The sequence below is a fragment of the Rhipicephalus sanguineus genome, chromosome 2, assembly GCF_013339695.2.
Source record: "Rhipicephalus sanguineus isolate Rsan-2018 chromosome 2, BIME_Rsan_1.4, whole genome shotgun sequence".
Taxonomy (NCBI): Eukaryota; Metazoa; Arthropoda; class Arachnida; order Ixodida; family Ixodidae; genus Rhipicephalus; species Rhipicephalus sanguineus.
Window position 1 is genome coordinate 27636730 of NC_051177.1, and position 12408 is coordinate 27649137.

At 48.6% G+C, this 12408-nt stretch overlaps 1 protein-coding gene across 2 annotated transcripts in view; it reads right to left on the reverse strand.

Annotated features, from left to right (window-relative positions):
- LOC119382598 (proton channel OtopLc) overlaps nt 1-11512 on the reverse strand; it is a 69576-nt gene extending 58064 nt beyond the window's left edge. The window contains exon 1 of one of the 2 annotated variants that reach the window (XM_037650368.2): nt 11083-11512. In XM_037650368.2, the coding sequence (XP_037506296.1) occupies nt 11083-11408 (326 nt within the window). In that variant the 5' untranslated portion in view covers nt 11409-11512. Of the gene's footprint in view, nt 1-661; nt 1544-11082 lie in introns of those variants that run through there. The other variant, XM_037650372.2, reaches the window with a different exon arrangement.
- Nucleotides 11513-12408: the final 896 nt, after the last annotated feature.

The window sequence follows — 12408 nt, forward strand, 5'->3', positions numbered from 1 at the left end:
ATCTTTCATGACAGCATGACATTATAGGAACGATTCGGCGAGTCGCAAAACGAGACTTACAACAGGACAAAAAAAAAAGAAAAAAAAGGAACTTTCGCGTAGGTGCTCGCGTCGTCAGCATTATGAGGCCAATACTTAACGTCTCTCTGACTCTGTGAATATATAGCCTCTACGTACATGCCACCTACGTCGCAACGTCAATACAGTGATAGAGCCAGGGACGTCGGCTTGAGAGACAGTAGCGTACACCTTACGGAACTTGGCATGATATAAGGAAGACAGGGGGTGATGAGTTATGGACATACAAACAGAAACCGCAGAGCGATTCTTCATTTACTCGGTACTGTCCTCTCACATATATTCATAGTAACTTCAGAACGCTTGTTGTCTCTATTTTATTGAATATGCGTATATAACCAACCTGTACTTCATATGACTTTGCACTAACAGAGCAATCGAAAGATCAAGGCATCTAGTATGAAAAATGAGCCACTACTGCATACGATATAATTTTATGTGCACATATAAATGACACACGAAGCATGACAGCTGGTGCATGAAAAGCAGACAGAGAAAGGTGGCAACAGTACGCACGTCGACACAAGCGGTGAGTAGCAGTTGAACTAAAACAGCTGAAGCAGTTCCACAGTTGCCAACTCACTTGCCTACGATGAACTGGACTTTTTTCCTCGGCCTGCAGTAGTCGCATCCGGGACCGCTATTCGGCGAGCCGTCGTTGCCGCATCGGTCGCACGGAAGCCTTCCCACCGACGTCGGCAAAGCATCGGCTCAGGCGACGCACCGAGTAGCGCCGAAAGTCCGGCCAGACGGCCCGGCTTATCCTCGGACGTCACTAGCATGACGACCGGAGGTCGACCCTTGACCTGTCCGAAGCTCGAGCACTGTCAAGTCCTAAGCCAGCTACGGAAATCAGTCCCGTATAGCTGCCGTCTTTATTCCTTACAGATATAACGGTCTCGACGGCGAAAAGTCCTCCAGTTATCGCTAACCAAGCCACAGACATCAATACTGCACTTGCTACGCCGAAAGGAGTGATGAACTGTCTTAATCCGAGCTTATTACTCCAATCTCAACAAAACCGCTGGCTCAGCGCATCACTCTCCAACCCTTCAAGATCGCAGGGACCCAGTAACTAGAAAACGTCGAGAAAGCGGCTTCTGTAGCGACGACGGAGAGTTCCGAGACAACGGGAGGTTTGGATTAGCCGCCCACGTTGTGACGCATGGTAAACGGCGGCTTACCGATAAGCAATCCGCGCGGAGGGGCTCCCGGAAAAAGATCTCTGAAGTGGCCCTCGACGAATCAACCGACGCTTTTTATCGACTGAGAAAACCACGCTTCCAGTCCTCAGTTCAGCTGGCTTCTTCGGGAGGCGAAACCTGCGTGGTATATATATGTCACGTCAAGTCGAACGGCGCGCTAGGAGACTTGGACTTCCAGCGACTCTGAACGCCATACCACGTACCGCAATGACGATTTCGCGTCACCCTGGCAAAGTTGCAAAGTTTTCTATCTCAAGGAACAAGACCCCTTCGCTAATGAGCTGCGTAATTCGAGCGTGCAGACGGCATAAACAAACTGCCGCGCTGCGTTTTGTCGAACACGGAGAGAAACAAAAGGAAGAAGCTGTGCTCTGTCGATCACAAATAGAAGCTTGCGTGTCTCAAAAGCGGAGGACGATGTACTCAGCTTCGGCCGGTCGCGCAATTCGAGCAACGTCGACGCTCAAAGGTACGCCCACATGCGCACAGATCGCGACGTCGCAGTGACGAGCTGCTGCCTCTTCTTCAGCTCACGTGAGTCTCCAGGTTGGACCGTACACGTTCCCTCCTCCTTCTCGTCGTCTTTGTGGCGGAGGCAACGCGACCGACGCTCTTCGCGTATCGGTGGCCTTGCAGTGCGGCACGCTGCGCGAATCGCCACACTATACACACACGTGCCGCGCGCCGCCCAACAAGACTCGCGCTGCGACAAGTTCGCACGACGCACACCGGCGATCAGAGCGCGCGCTTTCGGACGAAGGAGGGATGCGTTGAGGAGTTGGCGACGGCGGAGGCAGCGGCGCCTTGGCAACCGGCCGCCCCGTTGACACCCCCCCCCCCCCCCCGTTCCTCTTCGCTCCCCCTTGTTTCGGCCACGGGAAGTCACGCCGCCGCCGCTCCTTCATGCAACTCTCTTTTGTCTTTCAAGCCCATCTCGTCGTTGTCAGTCTTAGCGGCGTGTGTTCGTGGACGCTCACGATCAACTCGTCGGTAGTGCTCGCCGAGCAATCACGTTATCTGTTCCCGGACTCAGGTACGCGGCGCTTGCTCCCTGTGCAGCGGCCGTGCGGAGTCTTCCGTATATGAGAGGCCGCTTTGAGTTCTCAATCGATCACAAAAATCTAGGTCGACGCGCACCTATGCACCTGCATAATAGACAAGAGTCTGCATACCTGCAGGCTTCCCCGCCCGCATGGAGAAAAGCAACAAGCTTTAAACGCTCTTGACATTATCTCCGATTCATCTGCATTCATCTTAAGCCACAGGTGAAGACTTCGTGGTCATTTATATTGAGACGACCTCCATGACATAAAAATAGTGACAGGCTCATCAAATAACAAAAGAAAGACTGCCCTGCCTGCACCACTATAATATATCAAAGTAGAATACAATACCATTTTAATATGATTAAATCAAGATAGGAGACTAATATGATAAATAAAAATTGCTGGTTGTATTCGATATGATTTTGATGCCTCCAAAATGTTCTCTCCTTTTCAAGCCAAAGGGTTTACTCCATAATATCAGCTTCACCAGCCTCAGGATGTCGCTAGGATCCGCGGATTCCTAGACCAGGTTAGGCCGCCAAACTCTGGCACAGAACTTCGTTTGCTATCCAATAAACATTCATTCTATCTCGCTCTTACAAATATTCTGCTTTAGTATGACTGGCAGAATTTCCACTCTTTTTCTTTTAAGCTTTGAACTCTCCGCCTTGAGGAACAACTCATTTCAATGCGGAACAACCAGTCAACATTGTGTCATCTCTGAAACTCCGCAGAGGATGAACGGAATTCCTAAAGGAGAGTGCAGAATGCCAGAATCTGTGTATTAAATGTATACCCTTCTTTACATTCTTGTTGAATGTTCTGTTTGGTCAGTTAATTAACCAATTAAAACGATGCTCTAAAAAGAGGTGGACACAAGCAGTGCAAGTAGGCTGTACATGCAAGTAGGCTGTACAGGCTGTAGTGGACAGCCCCTGCAGTACTATGCGTCTTGGTCAATCCTGCCTTATCATTACGACGCACGCTTTCCCTTGAAGTAGCTCGTTTTCAGGGTATAGCGAGCTCAAATTCCAACGTTTACGCTCGGGCAAAGCTCCAACAACTGCATGCTATGTTTTTTGGGGCTTCGAGCTCTTCTCTTTATTACCTTATTGTTTTCACACCGTGGTCACCTGAACGTAAACAGTTTGGCTGCTTGTACCCAAGCAAAAGCCAAGTACACCTTGGGTTCTTGGGTTCACAAAGCTCTTGCGTCTCCTAATCTAGAACTCTCCATTATGACAAAGATTACAGCGTAGTCGTACGCCTCCGCCAGCGTGAAATGTAGACGTGAATGTGCAGGGCGACGCCACGCCGAAAGTATATACAGTATATACCCAGTATCGTTCCATATTGCTTTCTGAGTGATCACGTGCCCCGTTACGATGATCTAGTGGTTACGATTCTCGACTGCTGACCCGAGCGTCGCGAGATCAAATCCCGGCAGCGGCGGCCGCATTTCGATGGAGGCGAAATGCTATAGAGGCCCGTGTGCTTAGTTTCAGGTGCACGTTAAAGAAGGCGAGATCAGGGGCGTAGCCAAGGGGGGGGGGGGGGGTTGGGAGGGTTGAAACCCCCCCCCGAAATTTTTCAGTTTTGCTTGCGTATATATACACGCACACACACAAACGCACGCACGAACATACATAAAGTATGGTTGACCCCCCCCCCCCCCCCCGAAAAAAATTTCTGGCTACGCCCCTGGGCGAGATGGTCAACATTTCCGGAGCTCTCCACTACGGCGTCGCCCATAATTATATCGTGGTTTTGGGACGTAAAACCTCAACAAATATTATTATATTACTGATCACGTGCTCTGCATGATCGAACTGATCACCTGAATGCCGGGCGGTTATGCTGCGATGCGCCATCGTGCCCGTGGTAGCGTCGTTCTGCGCGCGAACGCATGTCGCGATACTTATCGGTGAATGTCGATCAACGCAAGCACAATTTCATGCAAGAAGGGGTAAAAAAGCCAGATTGCCCTATGATAAAAGAGCAAAATAAACGTGATCACAATCGCTACAAAAGCAGGAGGACAAAGATACAAAAAGAAACCAGTAGAATGTAAACCCAGAAAAAAAAAATGAAGTTGACTGCATGTTGGGAAAGCAAAACCAAGAGCCACCCGAATAACGTTATTAATAACCACCGCAAGAAACGTCGTGCGCTGCGATTATCGTCAGATTTAGGGCAGATGTTGCGAACGGCCCGGACTGGTCGTAATGGGTGCAAGACAAAACTACAAAAACGGTCACGCAACAAACGGTCATGCACGAATTCGACAGCTGCTGCGAACTTCTGATGCAAACAATTACACCGCCAAGCGATCTATATACGCACACGAACATCGCGGTCATGCATCTCCGGCGCCCGCGGGTGCTTTGCGGCACGCACCATGCAGAGACGGTCCAGAAACGGAAAGGGCATGGAACCCCACGGCGTCCTCTTCGCATCATCGCGTCCACACCGAAAAGGGGGAGGGGGCCCCCAGATGGTGCCTGCGCAAACAACGCTCTTGAAGCGCCGATAAGCTCAGCGAAACGCACGGGCGCACGCACGCACAAAAGGCAGAAGGAACCCGAAACTGGAAAACAGCCTTCGGCGAAGCTGGATCGGCCGACGCGGGCGGACCTGGGCCCCATCCGTCGCCCACACAGTGACCGGAGGGGAAGGCGTCGCGACCGAATTAGGGGCAGCGGGCTCACGGGTGGTACGCGGCGCCGAACCCCGAAGCGTCGGGAACCATCCTCGTCGCGCACTGCTGCCGATTGCAATCGTGACCCGCTGCTGATGTCTCTTTTGGCCAACACCGCAACGCGGGGGGAACCCTGCTGCCCCTTTGCCAATGTGCGTTTCCTGCTCCACTTGAACGCCTGCTCTTCCTCATAAACGCCTGATGCACGTTTTATGCGCACGTTGCACCTGTGTATATACTGCAAATCAGTCTGCAGGGGAGGAGAGCGGCGCGCATATGAAGAAAAGAATTCTAGACAGCGTGTAGAGAATGTCTGCAGACATTCGTTAGACCTCTAAAACACCTCTAGAAATACCTCTAGTGCCTTTATCTTGTCATTTACTAGTCGACCTCCCGCTGATACTCGAGACGACGAACGTTTTATGCGCACTGCACCTGCCAGACGTTTGCGGGGATCGTCCCGACGTGTACAACGCAAATGAATTGCAAGGATGGGTATGGCGGCACGCGTACGAAGACAAGATATTTCGACAGCGATATCGCAGTGACGACGGACGTCTGTTAGACCTCCAGAAAACCTAGTGTACGTATTGTCTCGCCGGTTTACTTGTCGAACTTAACGCTGCTCCTCTACCTGACGCCAAGTTTTGCATCCGTATAGAGGAGGATTCCTAAAAATTCGTTCCGATATGTTATGCATGCAAATAGATTTCCATGATAGGGCGACGGCACACGTATAAAGATAACTTCTGTGCTGAGCTCCTGTAGAGGCATCCCTTTGTAACATCCCTTTTCTATCATCTTTCACTTCCCCTTTCCCCAGCACAGGGTAGCCAGCCGGTCTGAGAACTGGCTAACCTCCCTGTCTTTCCGTTTTTCTTCTCCTCCTCCTCCTCCTGTAGAGGCTTGCTTTTCAAAATTTATCTCTCGAGCTCTCGCGTTAGTTTTCAAGCTGCCTTTTTCAGGTTCTGCCAATAAATCACTGATGTATTCTTTTTTTTTTTTTGGCACGCCGAGCAATTACACTGGCTTCATTTCCTAAATGACAGAACACTCTAGCTTCGTCCATATAAATACTGAAGTGCGAACAAATTTTGTTACAGCAGATCTATTTCGGTGTGATTCTGGTCTACTTTGAAAGGCTACGAAACCATTGTTCGTAGACATCGGTCTATAGAAACACCTCATATCAAGCGCAAGGCCATTACGCCTACAGGACGACAGTCTTTGGACTTTATAGAAAAGCGCGTTCAACTACCTGTGGACTGTGGAGGTAGTTACTCGCAGAAGCTGATGCATAATGAGGTTCCGACCTCTCCGGGCGAAGGTATGCTGCAAAGTTTGTTTATCTTATTGATTTATACATACATTAAATGCATCCAATTAAGAAGGAATGGAGGCATTGGGTAAGAGAACTACGACTGCACAAGCTCAAACAGGCCTTTTTTTTTTTTTTTCAAACAAAGAGAGAAAGTATCGCCGCGTCAAAAGCATTATTCACACGTATGTATCATTATCGTGCAAAAACAAAGAGAGAGAGAAAGGTTAAGCGAAAGGCAGGGAGGTTAACCAGAAGAAACGTTTTCGGTTTGCTACCCTGCACTGAGGAAGAGGTAAGGGGGGTAGAAAGGTAAGGAAGGAACAAGAAAGGGTAAATAAACTGCTGACACAAGAAGTACAATTACAATGAACACTAAAACAAACAATAAAAATACTTACGGAAAGATAGAAGTATTAGATGATTCTCACACAGGATTTGTGTACCTCACTTTGCATGAACGAGAGCATCAGACAGTAGAAATTAATACAGCGCCCTCTACTACAACGTGTCTAGTAACAACTGAACGTCAGAACCCGCCAGTAAGCTGTTTTTGAATTACGCCAACTGTATTGTTACAGGCGGGACACAGAACGTGACGCCGCGAAAATACGGCGGCGCTGCAGTCAATTTTTGGTTTGGTTTATGGGGTTTAACGTCCCAAAGCGACTCAGGCTGTGAGAGACAACGTAATGGAGGGCTCCAGATAATTTCGACTACCTGGGGTTCCTTAATTAACATGCACTGACATCGCACAGTACACGGGCCTCATGTATTTCGCCTCCATCGAGATGCGACCGCCGCGGCCGGGATCGAACCCGCGACTTTCGAGTCAGCAGCCGAGCACCGTTATAAACACCGGGCCACCGCGGTGGCTAAACAGTGAACTCTTGCGTAGCGAAATAATTTCCGTTGAAGACGAGTCAATGCAATGAGCCAGTCACTTGTCAACAAGCATAGTAATAACAATAATAATTGCTCGGGTTTTACGTCCCAAAACCACGATATGATTATTAGAGACGCCGTAGTGGAGGGCTCCGAAAATTTTGACCACCTGGGGTTCTTTAACGTGCACCTAAATCGAAGCACGCCTCCATAGAGTTAATATACTGACTCTAGAGGAAAAGCTGGGCCGCGAGACCTATAACCACAAGAACGCTGACATCTTGGAACGTTGTCATTCTTGCCATCACATATCAATCCTAAAGAAGCATCTGCACAATTAAAAACTTGCGGATATTGTTTTGTGTTTATTTTGAATACTTCTACGAAAGAATACGACGGCTATTTATGCAATTTACTGCGCGCGGAAAGGAGCGTTTGCAGGCTGATTAACTAGATGGCACCACCATATCAACACTCGCGAGTACGCGAGTGTGTGCTTGCGGCCGATTGCGCCGGTTTGCGCGTCGTGTTAAAGCCCCTGAAACTTCGTTCGCGTCGTGTATCTCGTAGTTGTCATAGTGTCCCGTTGTGTGCGTTTTCTGTCGCCGCATATACCACTCGACTTCATGTGACAGCCCTTTTTTTCTTTCAAGCTGAAAACTTCAGTGCAAACCAGGACGGACGGCAAAGAAGAGATGAGACAAGCCCTGAAAGTTATGTACGAACTAGTCGCAAGCGATTTTTTTTAGTCTTTTTAACGGCGATAAAGCTTCGTGGGCCGTGTAACTTTAGTTTCGATTGAAGCTTTCGGGAGATGTCTCACTCACATTCGCCGCTGCATGCTGCAATCGACATTTTTCTGCTTTACGGCTCTCTGCGCTGAACTACGGCAGCAATGAGTTGAAAAAGAATGTGGATACAGGTGTCTCGCCATTGCAAGTCGAATCAGCGCGCGACCACGGCCTACGGACTTTACTTCGAGCTGCGAATCTGTCGAGTGACCTTTGTGCCAGCGAACGGAGAAACTTTGGTAGGGAGTGCCTAGTAAAAACCATGCACAAACAGGTGGAAATTTTAACTGTTATCAACCGGACCAGCTGCACAGACAACCGTACACTAACACACGGCTTCACGCATCAAAACACAGCTGATGTTCTCTGAACAGCGCGTAGCTAGCTGGCTTAGGTTGGTAGATTAGAACTGATTACTACCGTCAAATATAGCGAGCGTCTCAGGGTCTGGCAACGCTGGCAACGATCGTTTTGTTCCATCATGGCGGAACCCATGCGGTTATAGGTTGCAATGCATGGGCCCTATGGGGAGCTTTTCCTCTAGAGTCAGTATATTAACTCTATGCACGCCTCCATGGAAATGCAGCCGCGCCGCGGCCGGTATTCGATTCTGCAGCGACCTTCAGGTCAGCAGTCGAGCACTATAACCGCTAGACCACCGTGGCGCGGGTAACAAACATAATGCAACATTACGTATACACCTGCGCAACCGTCTTTTCAGAATATGCCAGAATACAAGTGGCGTTCATGCAGAAGGCCCTGGATATTCAACATTCTTGTATATTCAAATATAGAGCTACATACCTGATGACACTTCTCTAATGCAAGTGTCACGCAAAAAAAAAAAGTAAATCACAACCATTTGGCACTTAGCATACGGCATTCTACAAGAAAAAAATATATGTAAATATGTTTGCAGTTGTTTCATCGTATGCAGTCAACCACAAAGAGATTCGGCATGACCTGTCCAAAGCAAGCATTTTTCTCTGCCAAACTTGAATGGCACAGCTGGCGTGTAGACAGAGGATCCTAATTAGCGCTATATATTACGTTGTCTTTAGCCCTTCAATACCCACTCGTTTGCTGCGCCATTCACTTCGTTACGTAGAAGTTGCGTGCAAAACGATGGCTCGCGGCAGCTGCGGTTCTCAGGATACGCAAGCGTCTTTCCTGCCGTCGTCAATATTTGTGACAGGAAAGGTAAGTATAGTATACAAAACAAAATCGCGCGGGCAGAGAGTGCTTTCGGGTTCTAGATGTGGTCGTACGATATAGGCTACTCCGTTTCCTTTTCTCGACTTTATTTCGTTTGTTTATTTATTTACAGATTATAGTGAGTTTCTTAAAATCGCGTGTGATGGAGCAGTCGTATCCCTTGAGCTGGATTATTCAAACGCGAGCGCACATTAATTGCACGAGAAATCAAAATGCATAATAGAGTAATTACCAATATTAATGACGTTTTACCTAATTATGGTACATTTAACATATAAAATTGTAGCCATTAACTTCGCAAGGCGCATATGCTGAAGTACCGAGTAGACTATCAAACACCTCCTGTGATATGTACTATACCCGACTTTTGAAACTGAAACACTTGACCTCCGCACAGCTGTAGATGAGCTAAACGGAAAAGGGCAAGTCTATGCCGCAATAATAATAATAATAATAATAATAATAATAATAATAATAATAATAATAATAATAATAATAATAATAATAATTTTATGCACTTTCCGGTGGCCGTTCCAACGACATAGCAAGGAAGAATGACTTCATGCGTTTGCATGGCACTGCGCACACGCTTTAAACATCTGGGTCCTAAGGAGGAAGATCACGTATGCAATTTGTCTTATTATTGGCACTGTAGCTTCATCCATGTAAACATTAAACTGCCCCAAACAATTGTTATAGCAAAGTCGATTATTTCATATCGTTTCTGGCCTACCTTTCATGTGATCGAAACAGCTGTCCACTGACATCGTTCCTTTTTATTTATTTATTTATTTATTTATTTATTTATTTATTTATTTATTTATTTATTTATTTATTTACTTTCTGCCCCCATTCTCCTAAGGCCACCATTCCCTGTATAATGGCACCAATGTGATAAGTATAAGCCGTACGAGTAACAAGCGGGGACACACCGGCTTAGCCAGGGGCCCAGCTTATTACTCAGGTTGGGGGAGTTAACACCCCCCCCCCCCCCCCCCCCCCGTCCTCCTCCATCCCAAAAAAAGATGTCTGGCTACGCCACTGCTGGGCCAGTTGGCTTTTGTTTGTCTCCCACATGCGCAACAAGTTCAGACAAGTTTGTTCCCTTGTTGCGCTAGAGACATGAATTTCAATAGACGCCGGCTGGAACCCTCGTATCGCTGCAACCCTAACCGGAGTTCGGTATCAGTCGAATGTACCACGATAGGAATTCGCATTTACGGTAGAGTGACGCATTGGAAAACGAATCCATCCAAATATGAGCCTACAAACCCGGGTCAGACAGGTTTTCATCTGAGATCTTCTCTCTATTTCGCTTTACAGGTTAATTTATGTCAAAGGTTCATTCCGTGCCCAACAACAATGCAATGGCATGCAGTCCACCGTAAAGACGCTAACACGAAATGCGAGGGCTCTCTATAAACCCTAGAAGGAGAATCTTATTTCTGTTCTTGTAAAATTATCATTAACGCGTAAGATAAAGTATTTAACCAACCGTGAGTTTACCAACGCGCTTCTCGTCATGCTGTGTCTTCGGGCACGGGCAATCCAAATGCTCAGTCACTGATTCCCGACGTCTTAATGACACGTTGTGCGCGAACGTTTGTAAACAGAAGGAAGAAAGACAAATATGTCGGAGTCCCGCGCGGATACAGTGCAGACAGACCCTTTTAAGCTCGTCACAGGGTCAGTGCCGCCATGCTCTCAGCGAAACAGTCAGTTCAACGCGCCGGCAACAACAGCCGCTGTCAAAGCGAAGAACATGCGCTGACAACACTCGCAAAAGTGAGGGGGGCGCGGCCCATGCACGCTTCGCGTCTCAGCCTTGCAAACAACAGGCACTCACTCTTTGGCATTCTTGCCGGGGTAGTCGCCTTCGAGGTAGGGTTCGCTGGCGCAGTCGGCGGACGAGTCAGACTCGAGCTGCTCCGAAGTGGCCGTGGAGCCAGGGTCCACGGTTATCTCGGGCAGCACGACAGCCGGCGGCAGGTGCGGCGGTGCGCCGATCCGCACGAGCTCGATGGCCGTCTTCTCCGAGAGGGGCTCCATCTCGATGTCGGAGTCGATGCCTCGGTCCAGGTCCATGTAGTAAGAGTCTCGCGAGCCGCTGGAACCCGCGCGCAGCCGAAGGCTCAGGTTGATGCTGCTGCGGTCGTCGTCGGACGCGGCCATCGCACGGACGCCACCATCCGAGCACAAAAGGCACGCGCGACGAACGGCCACTCAAATCGGCCGCCGCGCCGCCACAGCCATGCTCCGCGGCGACGCTTCCATGGCACGCCGTACGAAGTACGAACACACACACACGCCGTAGCCTGCTGGCGAAGCCACGCCGCCTCTTCGTGAGTCGAGACCGGCCATCAACACCGCCGGCGTGACCCTCGGACGCTGGCGCCATCTCTCCACCGGAGCTGGCACTCGCACGTGGGGACACCTACATTCGAACCTCTCTTGGATAGAGCAGATACCACGAATAATTTGAACCCTTTGAAGAGCTGCAGTGTTTTGAAAACAAGTGTAATTCAACGTGTCACAAGTTCAATGAGGGAAAGCAATGTAATCTAGTTTATGTGGATCGGTGCGAACCCTTTCCGTAATTTTCTCCATTGTGTGCACGTGCGAGCAAAGGCGTGGACGTACGCGAAGGGGGGGGGGGCGAGGTACGCTAAAGCTTTTCCGCCCCTAATGGAGAACCCCGCACACGCCTATGCGTGCGCACGGTGTTTCACATAGCACATTCGAAACCATTTAAAACAAGTTTTCCAACCAAGGAAAAAACAAGGAAAATTTCTTCAATACTTAGCAAGGTGCGCGTTTGGGCTAGTTGGTACTCCATTTGAACAGTTAAATAGCGCAAACTTCAGGGGACGAAAGACAAGAGAATGCGACACACACAAGCGCTAACTTCCAACTGAATTTTATTAAAGAAAACACATGAATATAAATGGTAACACCGCGCCTGCGCAGATTCACCTCCACGTAACTACATTCACCCCTGAGTGATAAGATTCATCTCTCTAAATGTGCAACACCAGTTCCATAGAAGAGATAAAAGTTAATAAATCACACGTCACTATCTTGCGATACACCCAAAAAACATAGTTCTTTTATTGACAGAGCAATGGAACGCGAGAGAGAGTAGAAGCAGCAGTGGTGGCCAAGGATGTTAGGC